The 18,768-nt window shown below is 37.8% G+C and overlaps 1 protein-coding gene across 2 annotated transcripts in view; it reads left to right on the top strand.

Moving 5' to 3' along the window:
- CTNNAL1 (catenin alpha like 1) overlaps positions 1-18,768 on the top strand; it is a 68,497-nt gene that overhangs the window by 24,613 nt on the left and 25,116 nt on the right. For both annotated transcript variants that reach the window (XM_012736775.2, XM_076008903.1), the window contains 6 exons: positions 2,962-3,051; positions 4,109-4,279; positions 7,230-7,430; positions 10,396-10,482; positions 14,059-14,217; positions 15,866-15,958. In XM_012736775.2, the coding sequence (XP_012592229.1) occupies positions 2,962-3,051; positions 4,109-4,279; positions 7,230-7,430; positions 10,396-10,482; positions 14,059-14,217; positions 15,866-15,958 (801 nt within the window). The remainder of the gene's footprint in view (positions 1-2,961; positions 3,052-4,108; positions 4,280-7,229; positions 7,431-10,395; positions 10,483-14,058; positions 14,218-15,865; positions 15,959-18,768) is intronic.

The raw sequence follows: 18,768 nt of genomic DNA, 5'->3' as shown, positions 1-18,768 counted from the left end.
ATAATAATTGATTTTTTTTTTTTTTTTGAGACAGAGTCTTGCTTTGTTGCCCAGGCTATAATGAGTGCCATGGCGTCAGCCTAGCTCACAGCAACCTCAAACTCCTGGGCTCAAGCAATCCTCCTGCCTCAGCCTCCCGAGTGGCTGGGACTACAGGCATGCGCCACCATGCCCGGCTAATGTTTTCTATATATTTTTAGTTGGCCAATTAATTTCTTTCTATTTGTAGTAGAGATGAGGGTCTCGCTCTTGCTCAGGCTGGTTTTGAACTCCTGATCTTGAGCAATCCGCCCGCCTTGCCCTCCCAGAGTGCTAGGATTACAGGCGTGAGCCACTGCGCCTGGCTGGAGCCTTTATTTTTTTAATTCTTGTAAGATTATGATCCAATACTTTAAAACTTGTGTATACTTTGGCTGAAGAGTTACCTATTTTTAAAATTAAACTCATCAAATTTGGAGCCCTTGGAACTTACTAGCAGCCATTTTGACATCTTTGTTTGTTAAGTGCTTCTCCTGGATCATTTTTAGGGAATATGCATCCAGGGCTCAAATGCTTTCTCCCTTAGTATGGTCAAATTATTCTGAAAATAGATGTAGTACAAATTTATTGTATTCAGTTTACTCAGCAAATATTCATCAGCTGCTTGCTGTGAACCAGTTACTATGCTAGATGTTGGGGATATAATAGTAAATAAAAAGACAAAAATTTCTCTGCTTATGGAGCTTACATTTTAATTGGGGGGTGGAAGGAGATAGACAATAAAACAGAAAAATGTATGATGTCTTTAAAGAATACCAAAGAGGTAATGGGGAGGCCAAACTGGGTAAGGACTTTGCCTTTAAGTAAAATGGGGAGCCACTGGAGGTTTCAAGTACGCAAGTGACATTTCCTGACATATTTTAATGGTATCAGTCTAGCTGCCATGTTGAGAATAGTTTGTAGGGAGACAAGGTCAGAGTCAGGGAGACCACTTGAGAGGCTATTATAGTAACCCAGTGAGGGATGGTGGTGCTGTAGACTGAGGTGATAGAAAGTGGCAGTGGTGAGAGCCTTACCCAAAGCCAGGGCAAATACTTTTGGAGGTACTGGGTTGCTTCACTTACTACTTCTTGAACCATCTGGATTTTATAGTGGCCTCTGTTTTGTCCTGTGGACCATCCCTTTCAAGTAGCAATGCCATATTTTTCAGTCATTTTCTATCACCATATACAGTGTGTGGTGTCATATGTGGCTTGCAACTATTATATATGGCATATACACTTGGTGCATTGTCAACCAAACCCACAGGTTGTTTTGAAAGAAGTCCTGTCCAAAATGATAAAGACAAGAGGAATGGGTGGAAATTTTAGAAGCAACCTCAAAATTTGTTTCTGATAGATACTCATGATGGATGATATTCACATGTAGGACACATTGCTTTGAGATGTGACCTGACTTAGCTTTTGAGTTATGTGCAGTTTCTCGTGAACTAGGTGTAATTTCATCTCTATCTACTATTAAAGAAAGCTATACTAGGGTGCAGGTGAGTGAGAGTGATATTATAATAGGGATCACTTTGAATCTATTCTAATTTATTAAAATAAATTTCAAAGGCAAATCATTTTTAAACATTATATTTTTCTTATTTGTAAGAAAGGGCTTTTAATTCAACTCACAAATGAAAAAAAAAGACTAATTGTGACAGGCAAAAATTTTATGTAGTTCAGACTTCAGTATCTATAAATAAAGTTTTATTGGAACACAGCCATGCTCATTTGTTTAATGTATTATTTATGGTTGCTTTTACATTACAATGGCAGAATCTAGTGGTTGTAATAGAGACCATATTGCTCAGAAAGCCTAAAATATTTATCTGGACTTTTATTGAAAACATTTGCCAACCTCTGTAGTAACAAAACCATTATCAGAGTGTTTTGCTATAGATTGGGTCAGCAAGTTTTTGGGTACCCCATGTAATAGCACACATTCTTTTTTTGTTTTTCTTTTTTTTGAGACAGAGTCTCGCTTTGTTGCCCAGGCTAGAATGAGTGCCATGGCGTCAGCCTAGCTCACAGCAACCTTAAACTCCTGGCTCAAGCAATCCTACTACCTCAGCCTCCCGAGTGGCTGGGACTACAGGCATGCGCCACCATGCCTGGCTAATTTTTTTTCTATATATTAGTTGGACAATTAATTTTTTTCTATTTATAGTAGAGACGGGGTCTCACTCTTGCTCAGGCTGGTTTTGAACTCCTGACCTTGAGCAATCCACCCGCCTCGGCCTCCCAGAGGCTAGGATTACAGGCATGAGTGACCGTGCCTGGCCAATAGCACACATTCTATGTTGAAGGCTCCATGAAGAGAAAGCCCCTTCAAAAACTCAAAACATAGTGCTTGCTTAAGTGTTCATAATCTATCTGTTAATAGTTGGGGAAAATTATATACCCAAGAAACATCTTAAGAACATTTCAGAACAGCATATTGGTTAAGATTAGGGCAAATAAACCTCATATTAAGATGCATCAGCAGTTAGATGGGATGCATTAGACATGCTCTCTAAAAGAATTGACTGCTAAGTCTCTGTTTTGACAGAAATAATAGTCAATAGGTGCTGACAAATAAGTCACTTTTAACTAAGTCAGACATGGGTTGGGTGTTTCTGGATAGGAGTGAGGTATATGCACTTGGGCACAAGGATGTCAGGTGCGGCAGACCACTAGAATGCAAGCCATGGGTTGCCTCCTCCTCTGTCTCAGTTCTTGGCTCTACTGCCCCTACTAAGGGGAGCTCTTTTTTTCTACTCATATTGTGTTGATGTATTTAGAGCAAAACAGTGACAATTTATAAAACTTTATCCTGTTTTGTTTTTCTTATCAATGTTACTAGCTTTTTTAGTATTATTAATATTGAATAAATGATTTTTCAAGAAGTGGGATTGCTTACATGATCTTAGACTGCTCAGTGATTTTATTTCATATTTAGGATTTGAAAGATGAAAAGAAAAAGGCAAAAATGGCAGCAGCTAGGGCAGTTCTTGAAAAGTGTACAATGATGCTTCTCACAGCTTCAAAGGTAAGAAGATTTTTGGTTTTACTGTGTTATACAGTAATAAATAGAAAATCTGATTAAATGCATTTAATTTACATATTTTACATTTTAAAAAAGATCAAAGTGACAACTTAGAACATAGGCCCAAATAATCAAATCTCAGTTATTATTTACAAAGATGCTAAACTTTCTTCCCTAATTTCAAATGGTAGTTAATCTACGAGTCAGCTTGGATTAAGCAGCTAAGCAGAAGACAATATATTAGGTACTGTGAATCAAAGCCTGTCAGACACAGTCACTCACTGCAGCGTTTTGCTAGTTTCATTGAGGAGCCAGTATACATGCTCTAGAAAAAGCTAAGCAAGTTAGGACTGTTAAATAACATTAGAGTATGAAGTCAGCCCTTTGTTTAATTCTGTAAATTCATTTCTGTAATTTATTTTACTCTCAACAAAATTGTCAATCAAAAGTTTGTATTTCTAAACAGCAATTGGCCAGCAAATTGGTGTAATTCAAGAATGAACTATAATAGTAAATGTGTCATTAGCAATTTGTTTAGAATTGCCTTTTTGTTTTGAGAGTATTTACTCTATGCTAGGATCAGTGAAGCCACAAAAACAGAGACTTCCTGGAGCCCACTTGGAAGGCTCTGTTCTATCGAGGCCCTTGGGTAGTTTTTCATTTACATCCTTTTTTAAAAGTCAAAGATGCATCCACAGTCATATTTTATCTCTGTTTATTTTTCCTCCTTCTTTTTTAGTTCTTGAATATGTAAGGCAACATTTTAAAATAGTTTTAATCATGATGAAGAGATAGGGTTTTTTTTCCCACAAAAATTTTATGTAACCTTATTATTGAAGTATAAAGGTATAGTTTTGCACTCTGCGTTTTTCACTTAACCTTGCTATCGCTTTTTACTCATCCTGCTTCCACTTTAGTGAGGAGAAGCAGCTGAGTGAGCCAGGGATCCAGGAGATTTTGGTAAAGAACCATTTTTATTAGCATGACATGTTCTCTGTAAGATTTTGTGCGTTATGATATGGATCAAATATTAAAATAAAAATTTTCAATTGTTTTGAAGACATGTCTCAGGCATCCTAGCTGTGAGTCAGCCCATAAAAACAAAGAAGGAGTATTTGACCGCATGAAAGTAGCATTAGATAAGGTCATTGAAATTGTGACTGACTGTAAACTGAATGGAGAGACTGACATTTCATCTATCAGTATTTTTACTGGAATTAAAGAATTCAAGGTAAGAATAAAGACAATATATTTTGATTTTTTTCTTTTCATGTTAAAAGAACATTATTATATATAGTGTTTATATTTTTGTGTAATGTTTTAGAATGATGCTTCAGAAGCAGATATATCTCTTTAAAGTAGTATCACTATGTACAAACCTAATGTTCAGCAATATTTGACTTAGTGTTATATTTACAAAGAATACTGGTCTTTGGTTATAGCAGTTACTGTGACCCTGTTTAGCTGTATGCTTGGCTGTAGCCTTCCCATTCCTACCCAACATTTAGAAGGATGTTCCCTTCCAATTTTTTTGAGCAGGGCCATATCATTCATGGATGATGGTAAATAGCATATCATTTCTGCTAGAATTTCTGCTCTTCCTTATGCTATGGGGTTGATACTTTAAGACTGTAGTAATGGTATTAGCAATAATTAAAATTTAAAAAACAGTAATACACACTAATATTTATCAAGCCCTTGCTCTGTGCCAGCCCTGTTCTGAGTGCTTTAAATGTATGAACTCATAATCCTCTCAAGAACCAAAGTTGGAATTTGAAACGAGGCAGTGCGACTGACTTCTCATCAGAAATCAGAGAGATGGGGAGGGAAGGCAAGAGCAATATACATAACCTTAACATTTGTACCCCCATATTATGCTGAAATAAAAAAAAAAAAGAAAAATCAGAGAGATGGTGAAGATGTTCTGTGGATGAAAGATATTCTGTGGGTAAAAGATGTTCTGTTATAGGGTCTGAGTCAGGCCCTAGGAAATCATCTAGTACAATCTGCTCATTTAACAGATGGAAAAACTAAGACCCTGAGAAGTTTTCTAATATGCTAAGAGTTACCCACGTCTGTAATAGACAGGGCTGTGACAGGGTGGTGTTCTTTCCATCTTAACTGCACTTTGTCTTTTAATTATATAAAAGTCTAATAGGAACATGGGGTGAAAGAAAGTAATGAAAAGAATATTTCTTTTTAGGGGCCATGCTCTTAATAAATATCTTATTTAGTCCCTATCTACCCTTTTAGGTAGATGTAATTATATCCATTTCTTTGGGGAGGAAAGGTAATAAGTGGTAGAACCCATCTTTAGACCCAGTACTCTTTAATCCCAAAGTTCATGACCTTTCAATGTACACCTCTAGGTTTGTTTATCTGATGCCAGTCCTACCCTTAAGCCTCTTCCTGAGGGAAAAAAAAGCTGCAAGGACCAATAATTCTCTTAGAAATTTTATTGCTGAAAGGGATCTTAGAGAGTATTTTTCTAACCCTCTCTTTTTATAAATGCAGACAGAGGAGATGTGTTGTCAAAGGTCAAAGAATAATTAGGGAAATAAGTCAGGTTAGAACCAGGTATTTCGCCTCTTGCCTCTGCGTTTTTGCTTTGGGTCAGGCTGAATGTTGCTGCCTATGGCTGCTGCCCCTTTTGTCATCAGGCATCCGGAGGAGAACTGTTACAAACATGCTCAGTTTCAGTGGTTATGTCTTTGGCATTTTACTTTTGTTTTGATGGGGAGTATAATCTGTAGAGGGAAACTGGATACTTTACTATATTTGGTGCTATGAATATATGGACAAATCTTATGAAACCATATCAATGAATAGCCTTCAAAAACCCCACAAAACTCAATACTAAGTTACTATCTAAAAACATGTTTATGTTCTTTTTAAAGGAGCAACTTAACATAAATGGTGTGAGGTCAACATAACTGATTTTTATGTTTGAATTCTGTTTAAATTTTCAGATCCTCATTGTCAATTCCATACCTTACTATTTTCTACATTCTTCGCTTAAAAAAATTCCTGTCTACCTAGGATAGACTGATAACTAGATACAACTTGGACCAAGAGGAGAAGGGAAAACAAACACTCCCCTTTGGCCTCTTAACTTTCCCAAACTTTGGTATTTTCGTGGTCATGTTAAAATGGGTCATATATAAGGATTAACGTGAAATAACATTTGTTGAAAGGACTTTAAAGTGCTAAACAAATGTAAGCTATCCTTATTATCACATTAATTGTAACCATGATATTGAGCATCACTGCTATTGCCCTTGGTCCAAGTTGTCTGTGTGATATATTTCACGAATCAAAAGTTAAATAAGGCAGAAGTGGCAAAACGTATCTTAGAAAGTTGAATGAGAGAAAGACTTCACAAGTGAGCATGTGTTCATCACACTCACACATTCAAGGAACTCCAAACAGTGGCTGAAGTGAGAGGTTGCTTGGAGTTCAGGGGCTGAGACAGATTGTTGGAGAGGTTTATAAAGACAAGACCATAGAGGATTGTGTGCTATACCATAGAAGTTTGGGCTTGAGTCTCTATAGATGGTGAGGAGCTGGTTAGAGGGAGGTAGCAATATCAGACGTTTTGCATTTTAGAGAGATTTTACAGGCCTCCTGGTAGAGGATGTTTGGGCCAGTGAGGTGCTGTTGAGGATATCAAACAAAATGTAGGGAGACCAGTTGGGTGACTCTGAGAGTCTTTGCTGAATTAGTAAAGGAAAAATTGATGCCTTCTCCAGTCCCAATCATACCCCACATTTTCTACACCCATTCCCCCAGGCTTAGCACATATCATATTTGTGTAACATATTACTATCTTACAGGACTTTGCCTAGGCACTTTCTCAGATGCAAATCCTTTACCTGGAGGCTGGTTCATTTTTCCTACCTATTACTACATGATGATACTCTTTCTGCCTTAGTATTCACTGATCTTTTGGAATGTCATTGTGTTAATGACTCTGGGAATGAAGCTTTGCATGGCCATTGATACCTCTTGAGCAATGTGTCCTTCTGGGTTAGTGGAAAATATAATTATTATTGGAGGTTGTATTTTCCTTCTGCTTAGGAAAGAAATTCCTAGTGTTTTCCTGGGTACTATTAGAAATTACACTCCATTTTGGTCAGGTTGGAATATTGACTCACATGAATATATGTCCTATTTGTTCTCAGATGAATATTGAAGCTCTTCGGGAGAATCTTTATTTTCAGTCCAAAGAGAACCTTTCTGCAACATTAGAAGCCATCTTGGAACATACGGAGGACTTTACTGATTCTGCTTACACCAGCCATGAGCACAGGGAACGCATCTTGGAACTGTCAACTCAGACAAGAATGGAAGTGCAGCAGTTAATTTCTGTGTGGATTCAAGCTGTAAGACCTTTTTTTCATCAAAGTAATTCTATGTAATAGTTTTTCCCTAAAGCTTTGAGAGATACGGAGCTAACATAATCACCAAGGGTATGAATTTGGTCCAGGATGGGGCAAGGATGTATCATCCCTTTCTTCCCTCCTATTTGGCCAAACTATCCTTCCTGTCCACCTCTCACTGTACTTGACATTTCCAGGCTCACTGTTTCTCAACTGCCCAGTCTGGATTCTGTGCCTCTGTCATCAACATTAGTTGACCCTATTGTCCCCACTCTTCTACCAAACTCACCTCTGGAAAATTATTCTCTAAAATCCTTCTTCAGAGTGAAGAGCAGAGGAGTAGACCCCCACCTAGAGGTTCTTGGGACCTGAGTCTTATTGTCGGAGCCATTTAGATGTGCACAGTTCTTAACTCTGAGGACAACTGACTTATAGACACAATGCTTTAGAAAACTTATTGAGGTCTAGAGGCAGTGAAGACAAGGGTAGATCTAGCTACCCAAAGATATTTCACCTTTGCATAGATTCCTGGTCTCAAATTGGTGGGCAGCCACATCATGAGCCTTAAATAGGCAGCTGATGTGCTTAAACATAGGTGGTTATTGGAATAAGAGTGGCCAGTACTGACAGAAGTAGGCCAGCATAGGAAGTGTGTGCACAATCTCTTATAGAAGATGAATAGCAAAATTGAGAGACAGAGCCCTGGGACATTTCTCTGGCATCATTTATTTGTTTCCTAGGCCTAGGCTTTGTCAAAAAAGTATTTAACGTGGTTTATAACATACAGTAGAAATAGAGCAAATCTGAAATCCTTTGGCAGTAAGGACAAAAAAGGAGGGTGAATATGGTTGAGATTGGGACTTTCTTATAAATATATTGATTTATGAATGAAAGTAGACATGAATCACAGATTTCTCAGATATTTTCTTGGCATCAAAACAGTATAATGCTCATATTAATAGGGAATCTTGCCCTAGAGTAGAGTGATATAAGAGATTTGAGCAATATTTTGTGTTTAGTTGGAATTATCTGTGTGATATATAATCTAAGTGTAGATTGCTTCAATGTTAAATTTTGTTCTCAACATTCACTATAAATAGTTTCTTGTGGCCAGGCACTGTGGTTCATACCTGTAATCCTAGCACTTTGGTAGATGAGATGGGAGGATTGCTTGAGGCCAGGAGTTCAAGACCAGCCTGAGCATGAGCGAGACACCATCTCTCACCAAATAGAGAAATTAGCTGGGCGTGGTGGCATGTGCCTGTAGTTCCAGCAACTTGGGAGGCTGAGGTGGGAGGATTGCTTGAGCCCAGGAGTTTGAGGTTACAGTGAGCTATGATGACACCACTCCACTTTAGCCCCGGATGATAGAGTGAGACCCTGTCTCAAAAAAAAAAAGTTTCTTGTGATGAAATGCTCTGTGTCGGTAATTCGATTATATCAATACTTAAATTTGGCCAGTGGCTCACGCCTGTAATCCTACCACTCTGAAAGGCCGAGGTGGGTGGGTTGTTTGAGCTCAGGAGTTCGAGACTAGCCTGAGCAAGAGCAAACCCCGCCTTTACTAAAAAAATAGAAAGAAATTGGCTGGACAACTAAAAAAATATATATGTATATAAAAAATTAGGTAGGCATGAAGACACATGCCTGTAGTCTCAGCTACTCGGGAGGCTGAGGTAGGAGGATCACCTGAGCCCAGAAGTTTGAGGTTGCTGTGAGCTAGGCTGATGCCACAGCATTCTAGCCTGGGCAACAGAGTGAGACTTTGTCTTAAAAAAAAAAACCTTAAATTTGCAATTAGTACCCTTCACATATTTTGCAAGTGCTCAGATCTCTGATTCTACATGCCAGATATCTTTTTCATTCCTTCATTTTTTTTTTAGCAGTTGTTACTGAGTGCCTTTTATATGGCAGGCACCAGAAATCTAAAGATGAGTGAGACAAAGTCTTTGCCTGCAAGAATTTTACTATGTAGAAATCTATAGGAAGTTGTGAGAGAAGTATAAAAAGCTTTGAAAGTGTCCTAAGAGAAGGTATAGATTATGTGTTGAGAGGGTTTGAAGGAGGATGAAGTTATATTTAGGAAGAGGAGTCAAGAAAGCTTCATGAAGGTATTGACATTTAACGTTGATTTACTCATGCAAAGAACTGAATGCCAACTACCTGCCATTTGCTATGCCAGGTACTTGGATTCATTGGTGAATGAAATAGTGACGAGCCCAGCTTGCATGGAGCTCATATAGGCCTAGTGGGGAAGATAGACTTCAAACAAATGAACAAATAAAAATAACCCAAAAATAAATATGTAATTGCAAACTGGGATGATGGAGGGGTCCTCAAACTATGCCCCTTGGGCCACATGTGGCCCCTGAGGACATTTATCCTGCCTGCCGGGTGTTTTTGCCACCGCTACCTGTCCTGCTTAGCAGCTGACTTGTCCTGGGCCCACAGTGCGTGTGAGTGGACTGTGCGCCGCACTCTCCAATGGCCCTCCAACGGTCTGAGGGCCAGTGAACTGGCCCCCTGTTTAAAAAGTTTGAGGACCCCTGAGAGGAAAGATGAGTGCAGGTAAGAAGAGGGTCTAATTGAGATTGCGTGATCTGAGAAGGCCTTTTGAGAAGGAGACATTGTGTAAGGTCTTAAAGATGAATAGGATTTTAAATTTTATCTTGGTTAAGGGATGAACATTCTAGGCAGAAATAAAAGAGATTAGTTTTAGACATGATGAATTTATTAAAGAAAATTAGGTTTTAAAAGTTTACCTATTTATAGTTAGCATGGAAAAATGTAACTAAATAACTAAAATTTTATGTTTTACTCTATCCTTAAACAAGTAAATTTCAAAAATTACTACTTATTCTTCACAGAATGATATTAAAATTTATTGTAATTTATAGTTCAAATAAAATTGGAATTAACAGATTAAAAGATGAGGTAACACTACATATGTACTTTTTGAAATTTTTAGCAAAGCAAGAAAACAAAAAGCATTGCTGAAGAACTGGAACTCAGTATTTTGAAAATTGGTCACAGTCTTAATGAACTTAAGAAAGAAGTAAGTATAGTTTGAAATTTAGCCTCTTACAGTTCTTTGTAGATTTTCATGTTGTATGGTATGTATGAAATGCATTAGTGTTAGTATACCCATGTGCCTAGAAAATGGTTTTAAAAGTTTTCCTTTGACATAGTTATTTTGAAGCCACCATTTTATTAGAGCCATCATTTTCAAAGCTTGTACGTGAATATGCATAGCAGTTTTGTTCATACCAGCCAAAAACTGGATACAAGCCTAGATTTCTGTCAATATGAGAATTGATAAATGAATTTTGGAATAACTCTACCAAATATCATTTAGCAATAAGAATAATACTGATACATATAACAATATGGATGAATCAGTAAGATAGTATGCTGAGTGAAGGAAGCCAGGCACAAAAAAAGTATATATAAAATTCTATTTAGAAAAAAGTTCTAGAAAAGGCAAAAAATTATTTATAATGACAGAAATCAGATCGGTGGCTGCCTAGGGTCAGAAGTTGGGGTATATGTACTACAAAGGGAATGGTAAAACTTTTTGGAGTAATGGAAATATTTGGAATCTTAATTGCGGTAGTTACATGGCTGTATATGTTTATCAAAAGTCACCAAAGTGTACCTTTAAAATGAGGACATTTTGTTGTATATAAATTATACCTCACTAAAGTTGATTTTTAAAAATATTTTTTTGTTTGGGAAGATTTCTCTGTTTCCTGAATGAAAACTTGGTCCCCTTATGACTTACTTGGCCACTGTCAGGTAATTGGAAGTCCTGTGATCACTCTAAGTCAGGGATTCATAAACTATGATTGAGCTGTCTGCTTTTGTATGTAGAGTATTTTGGAACATAATCCTGCCCTTTTGTGTACACGTTGTCTGTCTACTGTTTTTGTACTACAACAACAGAGTTGAGTAGTTGTAATACAGCCTATGTGGCCTGAAAAGCCTGAAATATTTACTATCTGACCTTCTACAGATAAAGTTTGCCAATTCCTGCTTTGAGTCATAAAACCTAATCTCATTTCAAAAATTAGAATGTTCATTCCAATATATTAGTCAGTTTTTCAATATTCATTAAGTTGGAGGACTTCTCCCCTGTTCGCTACTTACCTAGAGCTTTTGGGGAAGATGTGGTCTCTTCTCTCTTTTTCACTCCCTTCCCCCTCTATTATGTAGCTGCTACTTATGATTTTTGCCAGGTTCTGGAACCAGGGAGAGAAGAGAGGAAGTTGGGAGACAGAAAGTTCTTAATGACCAGTGCTCTTATAAGATGGTTTGAGGCTTGGTAGACTTTTAAAGTTGACTTTCTCTCTCATGGGTACTTTAGTGTGTTCTTCAGATGCTTTCCTGTCCCCACCCACCAATGCCCATGTCATGTTGCTCCACTCCACTTTGAGGTGTGCCTAGAGGTGGAGCACCCATCAGCTCTCCAAACAAAACTGCCTCATGAAAACCTCACTTCTTCCTTAGCTCTAATTTCTTAATTCTTTTTTTTTTTTTATTTTTGAAGAGGGTCAAGGACTGAAGAAAATGAAATTGGTTTTTGGAGTTTCTTAATAAATGGTATGCATGGTGATCTGTTTTACATTTTACTTGGTACTGATACCTCTATTGAAACCTCAATTTAAACATTCCATTAAAAATAGAAGAACATCGGCCGGGCGCGGTGGCTCAAGCCTGTAATCCTAGCTCTCTGGGAGGCCGAGGCGGGCGGATTGCTCGAGGTCGGGAGTTCAAAACCAGCCTGAGCAAGAGCGAGACCCCGTCTCTACTATAAATAGAAAGAAACTAATTGGCCAACTAATATATATAGAAAAAATTAGCCGGGCATGGTGGCGCATGCCTGTAGTCCCAGCTACTTGGGAGGCTGAGACAGAAGGATCGCTTGAGCCCAGGAGTCTGAGGTTGCTGTGAGCTAGGCTGACGCCACGGCACTCACTCTAGCCTAGGCAACAAAGTGAGACTCTGTCTCAAAAAAAAAAAAAAAATAGAAGAACATGATTTTCTATGCTGTATTTAAAGCCTACCTATTTTATTCCAGCTTATTCAATGTTAACTAAAGTATTGTTAACATCCTATCAGTAGAACATGAAATCCTTTGGTGATAGATTGATGACTTTCCACAGGCTTCATTTTCCTTATATCTGATGACTTTCCACAGGCTTCATTTTCCTTATATCTGATGACTTTCCACAGGCTTCATTTTCCTTATATCTTAAATGGGAATAACCACATCAACCTTGAAGAATTCCTATAAGGGAGATAATGTGTATAAAGCTGCTGTCAGGACATTGCACAGAGCAGGAACTTCACATTTGTTCTCTCTTCCTCTCTTACGGTTGTTAATGAGTTGTCTCCAGAACCATTTGTAAGAATTACATGACTTTGGCAAGTCACTCAATCTCTGTGGACCTGTCTCATAGTCTGTACAATAAAGGGCTGGCATTAGATATTCTCTAAGGCCCTGCAGGTTAAATTAAATCCTTTTAAATTGTTATGTGGCATTTAGTTTCCAAAGGAAAGTGAATTTTAACGTCTTTGTTTCTGACTGTAATTATTCTCACTTGGTTGCATGAATGCACATTGCCCTATTGTTATTTTGTAGAAAGTCCTATAATTTGAATTGACATTGGACTACTCCCAGAGAAAAAGAAATCATTCAAATAGGCTTTATTCAAATAGGCTTAATTCAAAGTCATATTTTTCTTAGACAATGTTATTAAAAATGATCTGTTTCTAGACAACCCCCAAATAACTTGTCACATCATAAAAAAAAAAAAAAAGACAGGATAAGAAGAAAAGATTTTGGAGTTAATAGTGTCCCAATGAGAGTGAGTAATGCTTAAAATCCATTCCACCCAAAGTTAAATAAAACTTTAGGGTTTTTGTTATCCTTTTATCTATTATCTTGGGAACCAATTTATTCATATAGGTAAGAGAGTAAAGTTCTGGATGGCAAGTATAGAGAGACTACAACCTCCCTGAGGGCAGGGATCAGGTTCTACTTGTCATGTATGTCCAGTGTGTCTAGTACAGTGCCGGCCATAATGTAGGTGTTAATAAAATGATATTGAATACCTAATTGACTAAATCTCCCATTGATAATTTTCCAAAAGTATGCTAAAAAACTTATTAATGATCCTGAACTGCCATTTGATTTTTCTCTTAGTACTCTAAATACCACACTTTTGATACTGTTCTATTCCTCACCAACTTTAAGAGCAGTAGAAGCATTTTTTAAGTAAGAGAGAAGCTATGTGGGAAAGATCTGGCTGATAATAGGATGAGAAGTGGACCAGACTGCTCAGCCACCCTGTGACCAGTTCATCTTCTACAAACAGCATTACTGTCAGCCCCAAGGGATTCAAGGATGAATTAGACATTGCTCCTACCCTTAGGAGAACCTATACGCTCCCCAGTGCTACACAACTCCTGCGGTTCCCACAGGGAGCTCAACACTTTCCCCTCAGTGGAACAAGTGGGACTGCTTTGAGATTTCTCCTCTTTAGTTTTTAAAGTGCTTATGAGGTGCTTGGCCACAAAACCTTATTGTTTGTTTTTTTCCTTCATCACCCTTTACCCCCTACATCTGCAGCTTCATAGTACAGCAACACAGCTGGCAGCAGATCTGTTAAAATACCATGCTGATCATGTGGTTCTAAAAGCATTAAAACTTACTGGAGTAGAAGGAAATTTAGAAGCTTTGGCTGAATATGCCTGTAAACTCTCTGAACAGAAAGAACAGCTTGTTGAGGTGAGTAATAGGTTTGATTGCTAAAGAAATTGTAGTTTAATGACAGTTCTATGAGGGAATCTGAGCATGAATACATTTGGTTAACTGAGCATTTTCTCTCTCTCCTTTATCTTAAAGGTATAGCAAATGTCTGTTCTATTCCTACAACAGTCTGGCTTCTAAAACAAAAAATACTAGAACTCACAAACGAACTTCTTAATCTTCTTTTCCTTTATCCTCTCAGAAAGATTAGATTTGGAGTAGAGCAGTGGAGGTATGTTGTATGACCTCATTTCTGTTTGAATCTGTCAGGGTCTCAGCACGGAAGAGATGGCACTCTCAAATGAAGATAATTTGAAGAGGCTTTAAGAAAGGACCTTTTCATGATTGCATCGACAGGGTGTGGGGGAAACCATGAGTGAGAGAAGTAAACTGGGGCTAGTGGTAGCAGAGCTGGTACTATCCCCAGGCCTAGATTAACAGGAGAGTGTGGAACCTGGAAGCCTTTTAGAGAACTGCCTTGAGAGGTTGTGATTTTAGGACTAGGGCCAGACACAGTCCAGGGTAACCCCTGCAGGGGAGGAGTGTGGGAGTCAAGGTCCTTTCTCTCCTCTTTCTTGCTCTTTTGTGGCTGGGACTGCCTGCCCATTGGCCAAACACAGCCATAGACCATACAGATCAGTCTCCCAGGGCAAAGAGCAGGTTTGAGAAGGGAGGAGAGTGGATAAGGAGGGGCAAAGAGAAGACATCCATCACACTATTCCTTCCCTGAACCTCTCCTGTTCTGCCCAAATCTCTGTTGTGTTACTGGTGCTTTACCTGCCACTTTTGTTGTAATTCCAATTTGGGTTATTAATTGATATTCTAAGTCTTCTACCTTTGGAAAATGTCAGATATCTGCCAGTAAAAAACCAAAAAAACCTAACCAATGTATACCTGTATGTATGAGGTGTGTGCTAACCAGCATGTATATAAATGCACAGATATGAACCATCTAATTGTCTTCACATTGTCTAATATATATACCCTGCTTACCAAATCTCAAAGACTAGTGGTTGGAAGGAATCTTTAAACTAACTGGTCTAGCTTCCTCCCTTTACTTATTTACATAGGAGCCTGAAAACTTCTGGGGAACATTCTGAACATTTTTTGAATTTTCTGTTTTAAGCATTAAGAGTTTCAATAACTTCCTCTGAATAGGGTCTCTAATCATTACACCAGCCTGCCTACACCAGTGTTATTGCCAATGAAAGGTGTGCTTAATTAAATAAACATAAGGAGAGGAAGTATTATTTGTTGATAGAATGTATAGCTTATAGTAACTCTGACATAGTTTAGCTGTGAGGCTTTGGGCAAAGTCACTCCTCTGAGCCAAATTTCTTCATACATAAAATATGTGGGCACTGCTAGATCCTTTCAAAGATTCCTCTTATTCCAGTATTCTATGACCACCTTGACAAATTAGGAAGTAGAAACATTATGTCATACTTTTATTTGTACCTGTTTTATTACTAGAGAATCTGTTAGTACCAATATAGTATTATAATAATCTCAGTAATGTACAAATTTGTTTTAATAAATTTTATTTTCTTTTTAATTATAAAAATGATACTGTGTATTGTGAAGGCTGAGAATGTGTAAGTTGAACTATTGACATCTTTTCTCATAGACCTGTCGATTATTGCGACATGTATCTGGGACAGAACCTTTCGAAATAACCTGTATACATGCAGAGGAGACATTTCAGGTGACTGGCCAACAGGTATGATAACAGCAGACTGTTCCTTCTATATTATGTCTTATCTGAGTGTCATATAAATTGCACAGAAGGAAGGTATAAGTGATTCTGCATAACTACAGGCCAAATCTACTAAGAGAAAGAATAATGGAATTATTCTCTAAAATTATTTCTCTACTAAGAGAAAGATAATGGAATTTTCACTGGTAGTGTGCTGGATCACGGCTGACATTCCATTGGACTATCTGGTCATTTGCCAAACTGGAGATTGGTTCATTTAACTGATGCCCTAGTTTATATCTATTTTGAATGAAGCTGTTTACAATACAGGCTGTTAGAACATGTTTGGAGATTGTTATCATTATATAACAAGCCACAAAAATATTCATATTTCAACCTAACAATTATGACATGAGGAGATTAAAAAACAAAACAAAATGATGTTTATTATAAAATTACTTATAATAACATTCAATTGGAAACAAAATTACTATCTTAAATTAGGCAAATGATACTTTATATGACATTAAAGTAATAATGATAACCAGAATTAGCAACATCAAAAAAAGTTTTGTTAAAATGTTAGGTGAAAAAAGCAGGATATAGATTTGTGTGTATATTATATAAAATGTATATCCATGTGAAAATGACTATATGAGAATATGTATAAATGAAAGTTCTGCTTGTTCATTGGGAGCATTGTGAGGGTTTTTTTCCTAGATTTTCTATAGTACAGATACTACTTTGTCTTTGTAATTTTTAAAAGCCTTTTGAAAACTAATATCCCATTTAATATTGTACCTGTCAAATTAACCAAAGGAAAAAAGTAGAGGACATACCTTCTTTTTTTTTAATCTAAGCTGTAAAATACATTTTCCAGGTGTTCTTATTTCATTTATTATTGTCAGCCAAAAGGGCTTACTCCTAAATTGCAATATTGGATGGTGGAGGTTGAATCCCTGAAGCTTTGATTTATAGCTGAGAACAGAAAAAGTGACCTAGTCAAAATGGTGATTTGTGCCCTTTAGGAGAATCATGTTGGATGTTGGAGGGATGATCTTGTGCTACTCCATAGAGAATAGTGTCAAAGGCTTATCATGGAAGCAGGAACTATATGAGTGAACCTCCACCGTGATCATCTGCTAAACATTGTATTACAATCAGGGAATCTTTGTTTACTGGGAGAAACCAAGGCTTCAATATTTGCTTATCTATGTGGGAATCACCATACTTGGCCTTGGCTGCAAATGTATTTCAGTAGAACTGGAACGTTAGACTCTCCTGCCATGTGTAATCAGCTCTCCCTCCTATCCTCAGGCTCTCCTGACCATCTGGTTGTAATTTTAGGCTTACTATTTCTGCTGCAGCAGAAATATTAGGAATAGCTATATTTTCTTCTCCAGGATGATGGCAGAGCCTGTTGTTAATAACTTCTATAATTTAAGAAGCTTTTTCTGTTCCCATGGCCTTAGCTTCCACTTCCAGTCTTTGCCAAATGTCTCACAAGAGGATCATTTAAGGAAATAGAGCATACCTCTGAGATAATTTTTATTTATTCTGGATATCTCTGCTTTAACAATGTTATTTTTATATTTCCTTTAAAATGTTAGATCATATTCAGGGCGTAGGTGAGCAGTTTGCACACTGTACAAAGGGCCCTAATTGAGAAGGCAGCAATGCTGAAATCTAGCCTGTAGTCCACTGGCAAGTTATGTGCCCATTTTCCTTGAAGAAGGGGAGCCTTGTTTTTCTCATAAAGCTGCCATCTGCTTTGCAAATCCTGTGCCTGTGGAACTGCGCCCAGAGGGGTACCAAGTTATAGTTCTTTCAAAGGTACTAACTGGATCAGCTATCATGGCTCTGATCATATCAATCTTCTGCAAACTCTCCAGAGACTTCCTTTCTTTCTTTTTTTTTTTTTGAGACAGAGTCTCACTTTGTTACCTAGGCTAGAGTGAGTGCCGTGGCATTAGCCTAGCTCACAGCAACCTCAAACTCCTGGGCTCAAGAGATCCTCCTGCCTCAGCCTCCCAAGTAGCTGGGACTACAGGCATGCGCCACCATGCCCAGCTAATTTTTTTCTATATATATTAGTTGGCCAATTAATTTCTTTCTATTTTATAGTAGAGATGGGGTCTCGCTTTTGCTCAGGCTGGTTTCAAACTCCTGACCTCGAGCAATCCGCCCGCCTCGGCCTCCCAGAGTGCTAGGATTACAGGCGTGAGCCACCGCGCCCGTCCGAGACTTCCTTTCTTACTCAGAAGAAAATCCAGCCCTTTCTATATATGCTTCTCCATCACATGGCCACTGGCCACCTTCCCCTTGCCATGTCTGTCTGTTCTTCTGGCCTATTTGCTCTTCCTTAAACATACTAGAAATTATCCCACCTTATCCCAAATGACTTTCCCTATGGCTCCCTCACCTTTTTGTTGACCACATAACATACTGTGACTACCTAATACCATCCATCTTGCTTATCCTTCATTTTTATGCATATCATTTATCCCCTTATAAAATATCTTATAATTTAATTATTTTAATTGTCTGTCTCCCCCACTATAACGTGAGCCCCATAAAGACAACAGGGACACGTAATTGTTTCATTCAAAGCTGTTTTCCTAGCACCTGGGACACAGGTGCAGTACCTAGCACACAGTAGGTAAATGACTAGCCATGTTAGCCACATACATATGTGTGTGTGAATAATCGTATATAATGAATTCCATGAAATAGCAACATCACTTGATAGTAATACTAATGCATCTTTGTCAGATGATCATATTAATTTTCTTCATAGCACTTACCATAATTTATAATTATTTTAATTGTGTGCT

Source organism: Microcebus murinus, chromosome 12 (genome assembly GCF_040939455.1).
Source record: "Microcebus murinus isolate Inina chromosome 12, M.murinus_Inina_mat1.0, whole genome shotgun sequence".
NCBI lineage: Eukaryota > Metazoa > Chordata > Mammalia > Primates > Cheirogaleidae > Microcebus > Microcebus murinus.
The sequence above is the reverse complement of the archived record's forward strand: the minus strand, read 5'-3'. Positions and strand labels throughout refer to the sequence as shown.